The following is a 20,270-nucleotide window of genomic DNA, read 5'->3' on the forward strand; positions in this document are numbered from 1 at the left end:
GAATAAATAGGTGGATCATATCGTGTGTAACTTCATGCTGAAACAATGTATCAGTGGACTTTGACACCTGTACTAATTACATTGATCTTTAATATATCGGCTATATTTTCACAGTCAAGCCCTCCTTCCACCCCCACGACACCATCAGTTCCAGGGTCAACTTCAGCCCCGACCTTGACCTTGCCCCAGGGGTCAGGAGGTAGCAGCTCAAGTTCATCCAAATCTAAATCTAAGAAACGGAAGAAGGTGAGTTCTGTGCTAGGATGTGTACCCTGTGAACTGAGACAGTTGGATACATCCGCATCTCCCACATCCCCTAGGACCCATGGACCGGCTCCGTGGTCTAGTGGTAGAGTGTCCGCCCAGAGAGCAGAAGGTCTGGGGTTCAATCCCCGGCTGCGTCATACAAAAGACGTTTAAAGATGGTTCTTGTTGTTACCCTGTCTGGGGTATTCATGTTAAACTGGGGCATGGTATCTCAGTGGGCTAGCACTATGGACTAGTACAAGCAGCCACACACACACACGTCACTATATAAGTGCAATAATCTTGGACACAACATTAAACCCCATTTTCACCTCACCTCACCCAAGGACCTGTGAAGGTCCTACATCAAACCATGCTTGCCGTGAAAGGCGACTATGCTTGTTGTAAGAGGTGATTTAATTGATCAGGTTGTAAGAGGTGACTTAATTGATCGGGTGTCAGGCTCACTGACTTGGTTGATGCATGTCATCGTATCCAAATAGCATAGATCGATGCTCATGATGTCAGTCACTGGATTGTCTCATCCAGACTTGATTATTTCAAGACCGCTGGAATATTGCTGAGTGCAGCGTTAGACAAGAAACAAAACATCCCAAAGGTCAACAAGTAAAGGTTGCTTTTCTAACCGACGCCTCACATTCTAACCCAGACGCCTCACATTCTAACCCAGACGCCTCACATTCTAACCCAGATGCCTCACAGGGCCATTAGAGCAACACAACATGTTAGATGCAGTAAGTATTGAATAGATTGGTAAGGATTAGATACATGTACATGCAAATGTACCTTCAGAGCTGACCCATGAAGATTCAGGGTAGAATAGGTCTTCAGCAACCTATGCTTGCTGTAAAAGGTGACTATGCTTGTCGTAAAGGCGACTAACGGGATCGGGTGGTCAGGCTCACTAACTTGGTTGATACATGTCATCAATCGCAATTGCTTGGATCCGTGCTCATGATATCAATCACTGGATTGTCTGGTCCAGACTCGATTATTTAGACTGCTGTCATATAGCTGGAATATTGCTGAGTGCGGCATTAAACAACAATCCAACCAACCATCCTTCAGAGCTAACCATGCCTTAGAAACTGAAATTGGTATGATCATGTTTTACAAAATCCTACATGCTGACCTTGACCTAATTTTGACTAAAACCTTTTGAAAGTAGCCCCATCCTACAGAAGCTAACTTGATTTATATAAGCGCTGAAAAAATTTGGTAACCACAAACTTTTAGGTGAATATTTTCATGGCCTTGACCTTTTCAGGATATGCCAAAATATTTCCCAAGGTCCATATGAAGGATGTCCATGGAAGGAAACGGTGTATGTCAACCTTTGTAACGAAGCTTTGAGAAATTATCAGTTTAGTGACAGTATTTGCTAAATATTGCTTACTGCATCATTAAACACCGCCCACTCAATCAGTCACACAGGTCTGTAGAAAATTTAATGTTCATTTTTGTTTTTTGTTGCTGCACTCAGCAATATTTCAGCTATATGACGGTGGTCTGTAAATATTCGAGTCTGCATTAACCATGTCAGCGAGCCTGACCACCTGATCCCGTTAGTCGCCTCTTACAACAGGTATAGTCAGCTTTTACGGCAAGCTGGGGTTGCTGAAGACCTATTCTACCCCAGATCTTCACAGGTTTGGATCATGAGAGACAGTTCAGTGATACCCCAGTGACCCCTTGACCTTGTGTTTCAGAGTGGCCCTGCTAACTTGATGGAGATGTCACACAACCAGGCCATCCTGCCCTGCGATGTCCGGGAGGCGATGCGCAGATACAGTCAGAGTATTGGATTCCTAGCCTCACAGACGGTCAGTTGCAGATACTTCTACTATTGAATAGTTTTATCATCTCATTACCACTTGGAAAAATAAGGTTGACTTGGTTTTACTCAACTAGGGAAAATCATTAATTGCCATAAATATGATCAATCTCTCTTTCCAGAAAGTCAACCCAAGCCTGCCTCCAAAGATGCGACTGCTATGCACTTGAGAAAAGCTACCTGGGATGTCTGTTACATATGACGTCTGCTGCTTGGGACGTCTGTTACATATGATGTCTGCTGCTTGGGACGTCTGTTACATATGACGTCTGCTGCTTGGGACGTCTGCTGCAACATTTGTTACTGATGACGTCTGCTTTGAACTTCTATTGCTAGGATCATGGGCCAGCTGGATCAACTGGACTGATATATGAACATGTCTTGCTTGTGAATCATGATTTTCAGGAAGAAGATTGACTGAGACAGATGCCACAGAACTTTTCATTCATGCTATCACTTAGTGTTTTCAACAAGCAGCCCTGCTGACTAACTGTTCTGTTTCCAACATGGGATGGTTCCCACAAAGCTCAGGCGCCTACTACTTCCATCAAGTCAGTTCTGTATTTCTTCACCAAAGTGCAATACTAAGCAAGTTTTACAAACAAATAAGATGAACATTCACATATGAACTTGCTGCTACATGGTCACTTGTGTTGCAAGAATGTGTATCGGTCGCATCTAGTCTACACGTCTAGTCTTTCCTGTACCTATCAATGTACTGCCAGTGTCAGATATGTTTAATAAAACACACCCTCCATCATATTTGTTTTCAATGTCAAGATATCAGTACACAGCTGTTTCATGTAGATGTGTTTTTCTACAATTATTGCTTCCATGAAGGAACCAAGACTGAAGCAAGGACCCTACCTCCTCCCTCCTCCCCCCACACCCCCCACACCAACAGATGAACACAAAGACAAGTCCAAATATTTTCTCTTTTATTTACATGTAGTGAAAAATGGCACATCTAACAACTTGTGCTATAAGTTGTACAAGTTACTTTCACTGGGTAGGAAAATATTAACAACTAAAGTTTGAAACCCAAATCCACTGTTTCAGACCATCCATGATGTCCGTTACTGTCAGAGACGTAGAAAGTTCAAATCATTACGAGTACCGTGATGCCCATAAATAATCAGCTTGCTCCAATGGTTTCCTTAACTCCTGACCTGGCTGGTGTCAAACACTACCTGCTGGTTGATGCGTAGTCGTGGTGATGGGCACGACAAGGCCGTGGAGCATTGTCCCTCTGTCCCTTGACATTGTGGTCAATGTAATGAGTCTCTGTGTAATGAGGTAAGTCCTTGACTGGCAGAGTGATATGCATCATACACATTGGACTAGCAGGCTATTTATCTATTCGTTTTGTCAAACGTGATATGATCCCTTGATCCCCTATTGTCTTAACAATCACCATGCTCGCATAAATCGGTTCTTACAATGTATAACTATAGGTGCTGGACAAGTAGGAAGAACCCCAATAAACACCAGGTAGACTGAGCATCAACATTGCGGGCAGCGCTTCAAGCACCGACATTGCGGGCAGCGCTTCAAGCACCGACATTGCGGGCAGCGCTTCAAGCACCGACACTGCGGGCAGGGCTTCAAGCACCGACACTGCGGGAAGCGCTTCAAGCACCGACACTGCGGGCAGGGCTTCAAGCACCGACACTTCGGGCAGCGCTTCAAGCACCGACATTGCGGGCAGGGCTTCAAGCACCGACATTGCGGGCAGCGCTTCAAGCACCGACATTGCGGGCAGCGCTTCAAGCACCGACATTGCGGGCAGCGCTTCAAGCACCAGGATCCCGTTTTAACCCCCAGGAAGGGGAATCCCCGCAGTGGCAGAATGTTTCGTTTTGGGGCGATGACTTTAACTGTTATGTTGACTTTCCTTGCTCTTTAAACCAACAAGCATCGGTATGTTTGGACACCTCCTGAATATGTTTGACTAAACAATCCCTTAAGACTGGAAACAAATAAATATACAGACATGTATGAAATAATTAACTGATGATTTGACAGCAACTTGATGCAGAAAACAAACTAACATGTCACATGAACACAACAGCTAAAGAACTACCAGGAATGCTAGAAAAATGCCATCAGAATCTCTTCTCCAAATACCAATACACGCCTGCCGACCTTGCTTTGATCAATGTTACCATTAGTATATTCTAGTTGCAATATACCGGAGATAATATTGCACCAACATGGCAATTTTGTTTTCGAGAGTCCGATGAGAGAAATCTGAAAAAGAATTTAGAAGTATGCAATTTAAATTATAGCTTTTTTTCAAAGAAAGGAGTATGTGTGCACACACACACATAAACTTTGGCTGTTTATCATAATTGCTCCTGTAAAACATGTTTTGAGAATGATCACAACGTCAAATTCCGGCGGCTACACACAGTAGATTCTGGTTTTCTTATGAAGTTCCCAGTCTCAATTTTTAAGGAAATTCAGGAATTTTTCTGGTATTTCCGACAGTAATTTGGGAACTAAAAATACAGACAATACAAAAACAACACTCGGCCTTCTTGAATAAATTAGATTGAAGAAACGTCACATGTTCGAACACTATCTAAACACACAATCTACAGTGAAGTTAAGTAGATTCTGTTTAACAACCACAATTACAGGTGCATGTCTTGTAGCTCACCTGGTGAAGGTGTACTGGTGCCATATTAAAGTAATATAACTGCAAGCTTGTGACTTCTCTAACAGTTAAATACAACCACATGTAAAATATATCAAAATCTTAGAACAGTCCTGTTTCGGTTTTTGCTTTACAATAACCATGTTTAAGCTTTGCTTTAATTGTAGTTTTAAAATTTTGTCTCCTGCATCTTGGCCAAGAGAATCTGTAAAATAAGAAAATAATTTGATTTATCAGAACACTAGAACACAAACTGAGATCGTACAGATTCGACTTAAAAGACGTATATAAAAAATAAATGCAATCACAGCTGAGAGGACTTAGGCTGTCATTTTCTTGTCATTTTCTTGTCATAAAGCTGTAGTCATGCCTCCATTTCTACTACATTTGTTTGACAAATATTATTCAGGTCGTTGGTGACATTCGGTGTTGCAGCAGTATATACAGTGATTCACAAGCCAGACATAAATGCAGTAACCATGTTAACAGCGTAAGAAGATGAAAATGGAAGTTTTGAAAGTGTAATAAAATGAATCACTACAAATTTATACCTTAGACATGTGGAGGAGGTGTATATATATGTTGGTGCCTTTTGTAAAACTGAGACAGCTCTGTGCAACAGGGAATTATTAACGGCAACAACTGATTCTGTTTCACTGAGATACCAAACAAAAACGGCAGGTTCTCAATGACTTGAAACAAACTTGCTTGTACTGTCACTTTGTCAGCACCCAGTCCCTATTAGGAGACTAGCAGAACAGAGAGTGTTGAGGCTGTTCACAAGATGTTTTTGTTTTATATCCTACTCATTAAATGTCAAAGAACACCTGATGATTTTCATATTACCAGAGGTAATCCGTCGAGACAGATGAACTATAGTGATATGAAAGAATCTGGTGTTTCCTTAACTTCTTTTGAGTAGTACATATTCCACAAAATAATGTAGGATATTTTTTTTTACGGTTTCTGAATTTTAGAATCATTTCTCTTTATTCTGTATTTATACTGTCAAGGGGAGGTAACTGATACCTGGTAAATTCAGGTGCGTTTTTCCAAAAAAAACAAGAATTGGTTCTCAGGCAATGGCTTTTGAAAATATAGTGTGAGCGGGTGGTGGTTTTTTTTGTTCGAACTAGTAAGTAATCAAATAAATCGTTGTGTAACCAAATAAACAGTCGTGTACAATCAACCTGGGAAAGGGCCTCCCTACATAAATGTATTACTTGATGAGTAAAATACTGAAATACAGTATTTGACTTCCGTTGGCCTTGGAATATTTAAGTTGTTTGTTTTTTTTAATTTAAAAGGAAATAAAAATGAAACATGAGGGGAACTTTATGATGATGCGGGTGGTGCCTGAGAACCAAGACTATTATTTTATTTAGCCTTTGTTAGTTTGTTTTTCTTAAGCAACAGAACAACATGACTTGAACAAATAAACAAACAAATAAATAAATAAATAAATAGATACAGAACAGGATCATCATTAAGAGAGCACTGGTGCACACAGCAAGGACGAGAAGTCTTCGACTAGAAAAAGACATTGAAAACAGCACAATGGTTGATGAAAGGTTGACATGTACATGCAAAGATCACCACTAACTGATTACTTGTTCGTTGGTTCTGCTGCCTGGATTTTGTAAAGAAAAGACAACCGTCAAGAATGACAGTTTTTGTGAACAAAAATGAACGACACAAAGACGTATGTGACCAAATCTCTATCATGGCGTATAAGAACCTTCATGTTTGACGACAGACAAATCTTTATGCTGTTATTTTTCAAAAGAAATTGAACTGTCAGTTCCATATGCTTGATGACAAATTTGACGAACAACTAATTAATCTTTTGTGGTTTAAAGATGTGATGACGATGGAACTGTCATGGCTGACACAAGCAATCTTACAATTCAAGTAAAACAATCACGAACCTGAATAAATAGTTTCTGGTGAATATCTATAGGTGTCAATTCTAAAAGAATCTAAAAGGATGTATCAGAGAGTAAAAAACTAGTTAATTTGATCATGTCCTTGATCAAGCTAGTAAAACCATTGAGAAAACACATGGCGCACAATGACAAAATGTGAAATGTTATACACAAAGAAATATGACAATATATCTTGTATCTTTGATGCTATATACCATTATATAATAGTTCATCTATACACATATCCTTCCATTAACAATGACACTTAAGTTTTATGAAAATTCCTCTAATGATTATCATGTTGTGCACAGTAAAACCTTGTTATACTGGACACCTGTCCTTCTGGACGATTACCACTGGTATAGCTATGTCGACTGATTAATTTCAGGAATTGATAATCCACCAAACTGTTAATCATGATGATTTCAATTAGTGCAATTAAGTGGAGATTAATGGAGTGTCATGGCCATTTTAATGGTAATCTTTGGCGATTAACGTCAGGTAATTAAAGCACGGGAGAACAAACCCAATATTAATATAAACATGTTTCAGGTTTGTCAATTATACCTCCATAGGTTACAGAGCACTGTGAAACCTCATAAACGCCAAGTACTCTGCACAATATATATTAATTATATATATGGCCAGCTATCTGTACAAGCCGAGTGAAACGTGAGACAATCGTGGCCACACTAGATATGCTAGAACATCGTGGTGAGTTTGATTTTACGCCGCTTTTAGCCATATTCAGCCAAATATTTGTAAACCAACCAACCAACCAAATACAAACGGCTTTACAGGAAACATATTGCCAGCATATTGTAGGTGATGGAACAATACAGTGCCAAGCGTCAGAGTCTGTCTAACTGAACCAACGAGGTCTCCGTAGTCCTGATAGTGTTGACTTGTGGTGACCCTGACGTACTCCCCAGGTCACGGTGTTATGTAGGTTAGTGGCAGAGTACGAAAGCAGCATCTTATAACAGCAGATACACTTAAATAACATGTCACTCAAACCTTAACAGGGCCTCTGAGTCAGACGATGCTATACTGAGCATGTCTGGTTTGGAGGATATGTTTTCAATGACTATTCTGCTTTGTTCAGTAGATACATCCGAGAGATGATTATCGTATTTGCTTCAGTATAGTGCGCACGCCCCTCTAGCGGAGTCAGTATTTTGCTACTTCAACATGCATACTGTTGTTTGATGCCACACACTGTGATATTGCATCTATGATGGCAGCCAGTAAATAATCAAGTCTTGACCAGACAATCCAGTGATCGATGAGCGTGAGGAACGATCAACGCCATCAGGACGCATTGACACGTAATCAACGAGCTCCAAATTGAGTGTAAAAGAAGTCTTTTAAAGTCAGTTAACTCTCTTGTCTCGGGAAGATGACATTCACATGTTCAACTGTTTACTTACAACACAAACATCTCAATGTTACTAGGGATACAATGGGAGTAGTAAGGAAGGACTTCAGGCATGCTTAAACCTATGTGATTCAAAACACATATATTGCTCTACAAAGAAATACATGTTCCAAATTCAGCAAGAAATATCAACAAGCAGAATGTTCTACATCTGCAATTAACTCTCCTGTGTATTACAAAATACAAATGTCTCAATGTTACCTACTATATGAATAATGAGGCCCTGTTAAGGTTGTATGGTTCAAAACATATATTGCTTAACTACAGAAACACCTGTTCCCAATTTAGCTAGCACTATCATTGGCAGATCGAAGTTCCTTAATAATATATCTCTAGATATAAAACTTTGATTTTGGGTAGGAGCTTGGGGCGTCAGCTACAGGAGGCGTAGCGGCCACCATGCTCTCCTCTTTGATTGGCTCGAGGTTGGATGCTGTGCGGCGGACACCGGTTGCCGTGGCGACACTGGGGATGGTGGGAGATGGTGATGTGTCGCTCATGGTACTGCGGTAGTCCTCTGTGGGGTGGTACAGCTGACGGTATTGCTGGTCCTCGCTGAACACCGACGTGTATGTCTGCAACAATGTTCAGAGGTCAACATTAATTGTTAGAGATACACCACAGAGAGTGAAGAGAGTAGATGTTTGGAGAAACAGTGGGTATAAGTATGTTAACCTTCTAGTGCCTAATAGGCAGCTTGGGTTGTATACTCCCCAGGAAGCTGAGAATGATTCTTGAGTGCACACTGATCTAGTGACTGGGGTAATAATAGTGCTTTTAGCATGCCCCCGAGTGCAGTATAAATAATAAATAAAAATAAAAATAAAGTTTGGATTTCAACCAGATCCTGGCATGGCAAAGGGATGCAACTCTGCAAAAAGACCAGAAGACCACCAATGCACCATGATCAATGGAATTAACAGGTTCCTTTTTCATCTTTTCATTCATTGTATGTTTCGGCTGTTTTACACAAAAGAAGACATAAAAGAAGAGTTTGTGTAGTGTAAGAAGGAGATGCCGCAGTATGTGAGTCACCGACCCCGTCATCACTGAATGCCGGCAGCAGGTCCTCTCGGTCACTGGCCGAGGGCGGCGTGGCCTGGAACACGAACAGCATCACCCAGATCGGAACCAGCAGCTTCAGCATCTACAACAACAGCATAGACAGCATTCATATCCATAATCAACGACTAAATTACCTTGAGTCAAATATCAATGGAAAAAAACATTTACCATTTTAAGGACGAACATCTGTATAACATTCACTTCATGTTTTCATAATAAAAGGGTTAACAGCACCAACGGACATTATGACACAAACCATGTAATAACTCTTAATATTTCATAATTATCCAAGCAGAGTAAAGGGAAAACCAATTCAACATTGCAGCCATGATTAAAAACAGATTTTAATTCGGTCAGCAATGTTAAGAGATACAATTGCTGGGATCATACATGCAAAGTTTCAGCTTCACAGGTCTTGCGGTTTCAGATATATCGAAAATGTAAAAGTTTATAACACACGGGCAATGCACAATGTGCCACAACTTCAACCTTTGAGAGAAATGCAGATCTACCACATCCATGAAACACATGACAGATCATGGATTATTATAACGGCAAATCTACGATGGAATTCCACAACCAGCAAATCCTTGCATATGTAAGGGATGCAACTCTGCACAGCAAAGTGCAACACCTTGGATCATGGGGCCACATGTGCCTCCCTAAATCTGATAAGTACTCATATCATCATGTCACATCACCAGGGCATCATGTAGCCAAACATCGCCAGGACGTCATGTAGCCAAACATCGCCAGGACATCATGTAGCCAAACATCACCAGGACATCATATAGCCAAACATCGCCAGGACATCATATAGCCAAACATCACCAGGACATCATGTAGCAAAAAATCCCCCGGACATCATATAGCTAAACATCACCAGGACATCATGTAGCCAAACATCACCAGGACATCATATAGCCAAACATCACCAGGACATCATGAAGCCAAAAATCACCAGGACATCATGTAGCCAAACATCACCAGGACATCATGTAGCCAAACATCACCAGGACATCATAAAGCCAAACATCACCAGGACATCATGTAGCCAAACATCCCCAGGACATCATGTAGCCAAACATCACCAGGACATCATAAAGCCAAACATCACCAGGGCATCATGTAGCCAAATATCACCAGGAGATCATAAAGCCAAACATCACCAGGGCATCATGTAGCCAAATATCACCAGGAGATCATGAAGCCAAACATCACCAGGGCATCATGTAGCCAAATATCACCAGGAGATCATGAAGCCAAACATCACCAGGACATCATATAGCCAAACATCGCCAGGACATCATGTAGCCAAACATCACCAGGACATCATGAAGCCAAACATCACCAGGACATCATATAGCCAAACATCGCCAGGACATCATGTAGCCAAACATCACCAGGACTCCATGTAGCCAAACATCACAAGGACATCATATAGCCAAACATCACCAGGACATCATATAGCCAAACATCACCAGGACATCATGAAGCCAAAAATCACCAGGAGTGAGTGAGTGAGTGAGTATGGTTTTACGCCGCTTTTAGCAATATTCCAGCAATATCACGGCGGGGGACACCAGAAATGGGCTTCACACATTGTACCCATGTCGGGAATCGAACCCGGGTCTTCGGCGTGAAAAAATCACCAGGACATCATGTAGCCAAACATCCCCAAAACATCATATAGCCAAACATCACCAGGACATCATGAAGCCAAACATCACCAGGACATCATGTAGCCAAACATCCCCAGAACATCATGTAACATAACTCACAAGCTACTATCACCAGGTTGGCACCTGATTGGCTGGCCACAATCAACTAGCAGGTACTCACTGTGAAGACAACGAAGATTGGGGAGTACAGTTCCTGAGTGTAGAGCTGAAACCACAGAAACAGATTTTACAAGCCGTATTTCAACAAACAATTGATCAGAACATTTCAGTAAGGCCTTGTACAGGCTTAGTGTTCAAAATTGACAAAAAACATATTTGTATATAGCATGTATTTCTTAACAGTATGGTCAATGTGGTGCTTACATCTGCTTACAATGTTATTGAACGACAAGGATATTTGGAAATTGGAATTTCTTTCTTTTCTACCTCATAATGTTCCAGACAATATTAACAATAAGACACGTAACTACTCACAAATATTGCACTGCAACCTTTGCTTTCATCTCCAACTGAAAAGAAACAGTGAGATCATTGTGAACTGCTTGATACAAGTACTTACTTGCAAAATAACAGATGATGATTGTTGTCGGTCAGTAATACATGTGTCTGTCTCTGTCTGTCTCTGTCTGTCTATCTGTCTGTCTCTGTCTGTCTGTCTGTCTGTATCTGTCTGTCTGTATCTGTCTGTCTGTCTGTGTGTCTGTATCTGTCTGTCTGTCTGTCTGCTGACTGTATCTGTCTGTATCTGTCTGTCTGTGTCTGTTGGTCTGTCTGTGTCTGTTGGTCTGTCTGTATCTGTCTGTCTGTATCTGTCTGTCTGTATCTGTCTGTCTGTATCTGTCTGTATTTATCTGTCTGTCTGTCTGTCTGTGTCTGTCTGTATCTGTCTGTGTCTGTCTGTGTCTGTCTGTCTGTATCTGTCTGTCTGTCTGTATCTGTCTGTCTGTCTGTCTGTATTTATCTGTCTGTATCTGTCTGTATCTGTCTGTCTGTGTCTGTCTGTATCTGTCTGTATCTGTCTGTATCTGTCTGTATCTGTCTGTCTGTTGCTCTGTATGAGTATTATTATGGTAGATATTCAATATTCCTATCAATTTAAGCAGCATGTTATCATTATGTATGTAGAAAACACTAGAATTGACAGACAACAAGAACTTTCTTCTTAAATTTGCATAAATATTAATTTAAAAAAAAAGATGATGACTTATATTTGTGTGGGAGAATAAATGCAATACACCAGCATGGACTTACTGATCTGGAGGGTGACGTCATAGATGAACCCAACAAGGGCGGACATCTCAAACACCACGATGATGCTGAAAGTAACAGCAGGACACAGTGAGTGAGTGAGGGAGGTCTTAGGGATTTAAGTCATGTCCCAGTGTGCCCGATGGATATGTGAGGAAAACATGAACTGATGCAGGCCCTAGACATATACCGGTACCAGCTCAAAAAGCCACCAATTGACCAGATAGGGGCCTTTAGTATCAATTTTGAATAACTCAGAAATATTAACAATTATCATAAATAAATACAATGGACACAAACAACAGTATGAGTGGAGACTATATACCTAAACAAAAGCACTTCTTTTGGACTTAAACCGCTCTACTTGAGTTAGGATTTTGAGACATGTTATAACTTATTTAAGACATGTTATAACTTATTTAAGACATGTTATAACTTATTTAAACACATTACAAACCAGCCACAAGATAAAGCTTCTGTTGACAGTACCCCCATCCAACATACAGTACCCCCATCCAACAAACAGTACCCCCATCCAACAAACAGTACCCCATCCAACATACAGTACCCCATCCAACATACAGTACCCCCATCCAACATACAGTACCCCCATCCAACATACAGTACCCCCATCCAACAAACAGTACCCCCATCCAACATACAGTACCCCATCCAACATACAGTACCCCATCCAACAAACAGTACCCCCATCCAACAAACAGTACCCCATCCAACAAACAGTACCCCATCCAACATACAGTACCCCCATCCAACATACAGTACCCCCATCCAACAAACAGTACCCCCATCCAACATAAAGTACCCCCATCCAACAAACAGTACCCCATCCAACAAACAGTACCCCATCAAAACATACAGTACCCCATCCAACATACAGTACCCCCATCCAACAAACAGTACCCCATCCAACAAACAGTACCCCATCCAACAAACAGTACCCCCATCCAACATACAGTACCCCCATCCAACAAACAGTACCCCCATCCAACATAAAGTACCCCCATCCAACATACAGTACCCCCATCCAACATACAGTACCCCCATCAAGCATACAGTACCCCCATCCAACATACAGTATGCCCATCCAACATACAGTACCCCAATCCAACATACAGTACCCCCATCCAACATACAGTACGCCCATCCAACATACAGTACCTCTATCAAACATACAGTACCCCATCCAACATACAGTACCCCCATCCAACATACAGTACCCCCATCCAACAAACAGTACCCCATCCAACATACAGTACCCCCATCCAACAAACAGTACCCCATCCAACAAACAGTACCCCCATCCAACATACAGTACCCCATCCAACATACAGTACCCCATCCAACAAACAGTACCCCATCCAACAAACAGTACCCCATCCAACATACAGTACCCCCATCCAACATACAGTACCCCCATCCAACAAACAGTACCCCCATCCAACATAAAGTACCCCCATCCAACATACAGTACCCCCATCCAACATACAGTACCCCCATCCAACATACAGTACCCCCATCAAGCATACAGTACCCCCATCCAACATACAGTATGCCCATCCAACATACAGTACCCCAATCCAACATACAGTACCCCCATCAAACATACAGTACCTCCATCCAACATACAGTACCCCCATCCAACATACAGCACCCCCATCCAACATACAGTACCTCCATTCAACATACAGTACATCCATCCAACATACAGTACCTCCATCCAACATACAGTACCCCCATCCAACATACAGTACCCCCATCCAACATTCAGTACCCCCATCCAACATACAGTACCCCCATCCATCATACAGTATCCTCCCTGTAACTAAACATTTCTAATCATTCTTGAGCCATCTGACATTGATTTATCAAAATGCTTACGAATAGAATTTGATTCCAAATTTCGGATCCTTATTTTATGTAGGTATTTGCTTGATTTTTTTAAGTAACCATGAGGGTCGATGGATACAGCACTACATTATTGTAATAATGTACGGTCCACACATGACAAAAACTGTATTATTTGGATGACATTGAAGTGAATTGGGTTTTACCCCACTACAACAACAGCAGCTCAGCTCATGTTGGAGGAGCACCAATGATCATAGAGCTTCACCAACTTTGGTTTAAACTTTGGTTTAGCACAGGTACATAGTCGACTGAAACCCAGGACTTGTGGATCCTGGTACAATCAAGGGACACTACTCTGCACAGCAGCGCAATTGTGCACCCTAAGATGGTGGAGAGAGTTTATTCTCCACTGAATGAGTTACCCACCACCAGAGGTCTCTCTTCTGCGTCCATCTGACGGAGTCGAGGGTGCTGATTTCGTTGAGACGTCGTGTGATGTAGAACCCAGCCACGGCAAACAGCTGCACGATGACAAACTCCGCGGCCGACAGCTCCAGCCAGTAGGGCTCTGTAGGGAGAATGTCAGACATACACTTGAATCAGAGTCACCATATGTCCTCTAATTCATAGACGCCCTAGTTCCTTTATTTTATATATTTATTTCCAGACAGTATGGCTCTGTACGGAACAATGTCTAATATACACTGGAATCAAAGACACCAAACTGCCTACTTTACACCTGATTCATTTAACTCAGAGATGAAGTTTTCTCAAATTCAAAGATGCAATATTCCTTCTAATTCACAGATACCATATTTCCTCTAATTCACAGATATAGTATTTTCTCTAATTCAGAGATACCATATTTCCTCTAATTCAGAGATACCATATTTCCTCTAATTCAGAGATACCATATTTCCTCTAATTCACAGATACCATAATTCATCTAATTCACAGATACCATAATTCATCTAATTCACAGATAAAGTATTTTCTCTAATTCAGAGATACCATATTTCCTCTAATTCAGAGTTACCACATTTCCTCCCATCTTACACTAGACACCACTGACGGAGTGGATCAACTCTACCCAGCATCCCCTGGTGGCAGGCTGAAGCAGCAGACTTACGCAGGCACTCTATGTGCGTAGACTGGACGTTGATGATGCCCAGCGCGGTGATGACGGTGAAGTACACGCACGCTGCCATCAGAAATGGAGTCAAGAATCTGAAACATGGAAGCATCGATGACAAAATACTCTCCAGGCCTCAAGCCCACCTACTGATGCAAACTGAGATATTGCAGCACAGGAATTACGTCAAAGAGAAATACGTACCTACATACATCATTAGCACAGGATTATCAAGGAACATAATCCTTCCTGCTTTTGGCAGACATGTTTCCATACTGATGCTAAAAACATGATTAGAGTGGACAAATCCCAGATAAACTTCAGTAGACAAGAGTTGGACACTGCAAGTGACTGAGATAAAGTTTAAGCCACTATGAAAGACATCTTACAGGGATGGAAATTAACCTAGACCATCTACTAGTCCGAATAGTGAGATATAGCAAATGAACCCCGAAGCCCCAAAAATTCTACAAGCCCTCAAGATACATTTCATAAGTCTGGTCTGGGCTAGTGGTCTGCTTCTAAATTCCATCCCTGACTTACCTCCCCTGAGCTATAGTTCTAGTGTACTAGATGTCGGCTCAATAGCGCCAGTCCATTGAGATACCAAGCTGCAGTTTAACATGGATACCCCACCCAGACACAGTATGCTGCTTTTGAGTCGACCAGTCCTTGTTTTATCCCCTTAATGCCAAGTACCACACAGGGTGTCACAAGTACCGTCTTTTAGGGATCGGCTTTTTGGTCAGATGCCCCATCCACTGGACTGTGGAGGTGGATGACTAGAGATGTTCACTCACAGTGAGTGAGTTGAATTTTATGCATCTTTGAATAAACTCTTACCTCTTTGCTATCTTCTCCCTGCGTAGAGCCCTGGTAGCCAGTGTCCAGTAGAAGTGGCACATCACCAGGAACTGGAGGAGCTTCAGCCACTGGAGCACGAAGTCCAGCTGAGCAAAGCCACCCAATACCCAGTGGACACCTCTGTGTAGAGAGAACACATCATTGATGCAGCTACAAGTACATCGTAGACTATTCTCTATCTTGGTGACACCCGCCCAACTCCCAGTGGACACCTCTATGTAGAGAGAACAAACCATTGTGCAAAGACAACTACATTGTAGACATACAAGAAGACTAGCAGACTAGCCCTATGTGTCAGTAAGAAGCCCTACCCTAAGAGACTAGTAGACTCCCACTACCCCCGACTACAGCAGATCAACTATCCCCATGTGGCAGCAAGTTGAGTAAGAAGTCTTACCCTAAGAGACTAGTAGACTCCCACTACCCCCGACTACAGCAGATCAACCATCCCCATGTGGCAGCAAGTTGAGTAAGAAGTCTTACCCTAAGAGACTAGTAGACTCCCACTACCCCCGACTACAGCAGATCAACCATCCCCATGTGGCAGCAAGTTGAGTAAGAAGCCCTACCCCAGGAGACATTCCAGAGAAGCACAGTAGAAGATGATGTTCTGATGGCAGGCCTGGTGCTGTACCATGTGGAGCTTGGCCACCTTCATCACACACAGGAACGCCGTGATCACCGCCAGCAGGGTCAACACACTGTTCCTGTAGCCAATCATAGACAATCATTATGTTCATCACAGTCCAGAAGCAGCCAAGCACCTATTTATGACATCCTGACTGATCAAGGGAGACAACTAGTATCAACATACAGTACAGACCTGATGCAGGAAACAGTCAGGAAGCTGCCAAACACCTGTTCATGACATCCTGACTTGTCAAGGGAGACAACTAGTATCAACATACAGCACTGGCCTGATGCAGGCAAAAACTGCAAAGCACCTGTTCATGACATCCTGATTGATCAAGGGAGACAACTAGTATCAACATAGAGTACTAACCTGATGTAGGCGACAGTCAGGAAACTGCAAAGAACCTGTTCATGACATCCTGACTGGTCAAGGGAGACAACTAGTATCAACATACAGTACTGACCTGATGCAGGCAACAAACTGCCAAGCACCTGTTCATGACATCCTGACTGGTCAAGGGAGACAACTAGTATCAACATACAGTACTAACCTGATGTAGGCGACAGTCAGGAAACTGCAAAGAACCTGTTCAGGACATCCTGATTGATCAAGGGAGACAACTAGTACCAACATACAGTACTAACCTGATGTAGGCGACAGTCAGGAAACTGCAAAGAACCTGTTCAGGACATCCTGACTGGTCAAGGGAGACAACTAGTATCAACATACAGTACTAACCTGATGCAAGCAATAGTCTGGAAGCTGCCAAGACATCCCACCACCATTATGTCTGTGGGGGTCGAGGTGTTGCTAGACTGGTTGCTAGGCGTAAGCGATGCTGGTGACACTGTAGTGGCCATGACTGTCAGGACCGTGGAGATTGGTTTGGCTGTGTTGGCACTGTTTAGTCTAGGACATCACTGATGATGACCTTACATCTCGCTGATGACCTGTATGACCTGTAACATGTTCAGGTCACAATTAGACAAAAGGGTCTGCAGCTATCCTGAAGTTTGCCCTGTTGTGACTCCAATGACTGAGTAGTGTCAGTGACAATATCAGTTGTTTTGTGTTACTATTCCTCGGGTCATCTGAGAAAAGTCAAAAAGATAAATCATTGTGAATTTGTAGCTCATCATCAATTTTAGTTATTTTCATTATCATTGATCAAATTTTAAATATTGTGAAACTCAAGTTACACTGGTCGTCAAGGGAACAAAATAAATATTAAAACAGGAGTATATTTTAGAGACAAACGTGAGAGTTGGCTTCAACAATGCTTCGGAAACTGTCTCCATCATATAATGGCGCATCAGCTTAAGGTTTGAGAAAAGTGATGTAACGACAGGTCCTAGACACTTGGGCACAGATATGAGGCAGACAAACTAAGGGGGATCATAATTGTTGAATGCAAAGGCCAGTCCACAACTTTGGAACAACATTCCTATTGACATCTAGAGCGCCAAAGTCATCAACAGATTCAAGGGATTGTTACAAACACATCTGTTCCAATCCCGCTCCAGCTTTCATGGACTCTCTGTTGACTACTTGACTCATGCCTTGGAGCATCCAATCTGGACATTAGCGCCTATGAATTTACATATATTATTATTATCAGGGTAAATCTGAGATCTGAACCCATGATCACTGGATCCTTGCATGACTAAGGGAGGAAACAAACTGCAGTGCTATAGCGAATAAAGCTCTTTGAACTTACTAATAACACATATGTATCGTACTTTATATTTCCAGTGTAGAGCATTTATGTTAAGGAATGAAAATGAATGAAAATGAATGAAAAGGAGTGAAAATGAAAAGAAACACATTGATATAGACTTATTAACATGTATTTTATAAACAGTGAACATGGTAAATAATTGTTGTTTTCTTCCATTCCATTCCAATTTATCTTACATATGGCACCAGTTTTCTCAGAGGTCACAGTAGCCACTTTTCCACTGCGGTGCCATCATTTTAATTTGGTATTATTAGCATGTATCTTTACCTTATTCTTAGCCTATTTAATAATGGCACTTTACGTTGTCTACGGAATTGAATTATCATTTCAAACATAGATTATTTTCCCATTATCCCATGTTTTCCAACAGACACAGTTCCTACATCAATATAACGCAGCAGAAACAACAGACTTCTACACTCAATAACCCAACCATCCTCCGCCTGCTGGTACAAGAAGAATGAGTCACATTATTACAGACGGAAACAAGCATGCTGATACATTCACGTCTGTATGATATTAAAATGAAATATTTGACAAAGAATAACTATCATACATTCGGTAAAATACGTCTTACAAATGACAAAGAAACAACGGTTTTGCAGCACTAACTTTCTGATGCCATTGGTGGGTCATTGACTTGACAAGGCTAGGTCATAGTACCCCAGGCATCGTAAACAAAGCGAAAGAGAACTGTACAATTGAAACGCTCCATACTTACTTCAACTTAAACAACAATGTGTAAAACGTCCGTGTGCAGTCATATCATGCACAACGCACATTTCTGTTGTATGAACTCATGAAGTAAACACAGGCGGTCTCAGCATCGAAATAATTTTGTTATGGCAGGTGCTCTAAGGGAGAGAACTCTAAATATTAATTAGCGGTGAAGTTACGGGAATACCACTAAATATTTTGTCACTTCTTGTAAACTTTTCATTTGTTTCTGAGTAAGTGAAAGATATTCATTTAAAAACAATAACAATATTAAATTTGGTACAAGAGCATATTTAAGATATCATTGACAACCAAAAGCTTTTTCAAAGATGAGTTGAATTGATATTCTAATATGTCTTATCCAGACTCGATTATTTACAGACCGCCGTCTTATAGCTGGAATATTGCTGAGTGCGGCGTTAGAACAACACATAAACATAATATGTCTTGTACACACTCCCTGCGATTACACAATTTCTTCAACTAATGATAATGTCTTTGGAAACAATACAATATTTTCGTTACAGTGTTCCCGTAAATATGACATGTTTCAGAGATAAAAACATCTCATACAAGGTACTAAAAATTATCTGAAAAAAAACAACCCAAACGAGTTGGAAAAATGGCTTCATGAAACGAGCCCGATAATTTGGTATTAGTCAAATAACTTGTTTTGATACGAATTGTGTGGACTGAAACGTCCAGCTTCTAATAAACATGTGACCAGTGCACGTGCCGTCCCAATAACCGGAACTGAATTTGATATTAGTTTCTCTTCCTGGTATGATTATCAAATGATTATCTTATATCAACAGAGGAATATTGATTTAGAAGCAATACGGAACACGTTGAACCCAGGGCAGGAAAATACCCGAATAAAACCAACAACATTTACAAGTAATGTGGCATTGGAGATTAAAAAAATATCGATTAATTTAACCGAATACCAGACTTGCTGTTGGCCGTTGTCAGTCTATGTTCTGACTTTGCAATTAGTGCCATGTCTGAAAATAAGACGCCTCTCTTTAAATAGGGACAGTCCCGTGAAGATCCTTGTAAGAATCGGTCTTCAGCAACCCATATTTGTGTAAAAGGCGACAAACGGGATCCAGTGGTCAGGGTCGCTGACTTAGTGAAACCATGACATCGTATCCCAATTGCGTAGATCGATGCTCGTAATGTCAATAACTGGATTTTC

General features: G+C 41.4%; 2 protein-coding genes across 4 annotated transcripts in view; one reads left to right on the top strand and one right to left on the bottom strand.

The window, feature by feature from the left end:
* LOC139473695 (transcription initiation protein SPT3 homolog) overlaps positions 1-2,775 on the top strand; it is an 89,694-nt gene extending 86,919 nt beyond the window's left edge. For both annotated transcript variants that reach the window (XM_071256406.1, XM_071256407.1), the window contains exons 11-13: positions 115-246; positions 1,977-2,090; positions 2,224-2,775. In XM_071256406.1, the coding sequence (XP_071112507.1) occupies positions 115-246; positions 1,977-2,090; positions 2,224-2,271 (294 nt within the window). In that variant the 3' untranslated portion in view covers positions 2,272-2,775. The remainder of the gene's footprint in view (positions 1-114; positions 247-1,976; positions 2,091-2,223) is intronic.
* A 5,280-nt stretch (positions 2,776-8,055) lies between these two features.
* On the bottom strand, positions 8,056-19,202 carry LOC139474357 (uncharacterized). 2 transcript variants are annotated; one of them, XM_071257342.1, is made up of 11 exons: positions 19,077-19,202; positions 17,356-17,576; positions 16,553-16,690; positions 15,963-16,103; positions 15,117-15,214; positions 14,414-14,555; positions 12,122-12,186; positions 11,345-11,379; positions 11,031-11,075; positions 9,163-9,270; positions 8,056-8,698 (listed from the first exon to the last, which is right to left on the bottom strand). In XM_071257342.1, the coding sequence occupies exons 2-11, from the start codon at positions 17,475-17,477 to the stop codon at positions 8,456-8,458; spliced, it is 1,137 nt and encodes a 378-aa protein (XP_071113443.1). In that variant the 5' UTR covers positions 17,478-17,576; positions 19,077-19,202; the 3' UTR covers positions 8,056-8,455. The 2 variants fall into 2 exon arrangements, with proteins under 2 accessions (XP_071113443.1, XP_071113442.1); XM_071257341.1 differs by having other exon boundaries at positions 17,356-17,708.
* Positions 19,203-20,270: the final 1,068 nt, after the last annotated feature.

This window comes from Haliotis cracherodii, unplaced genomic scaffold (assembly GCF_022045235.1).
Source record: "Haliotis cracherodii isolate W230 unplaced genomic scaffold, xgHalCrac1.p SCAF_3, whole genome shotgun sequence".
In the NCBI taxonomy this organism is placed as follows: Eukaryota; Metazoa; Mollusca; class Gastropoda; order Lepetellida; family Haliotidae; genus Haliotis; species Haliotis cracherodii.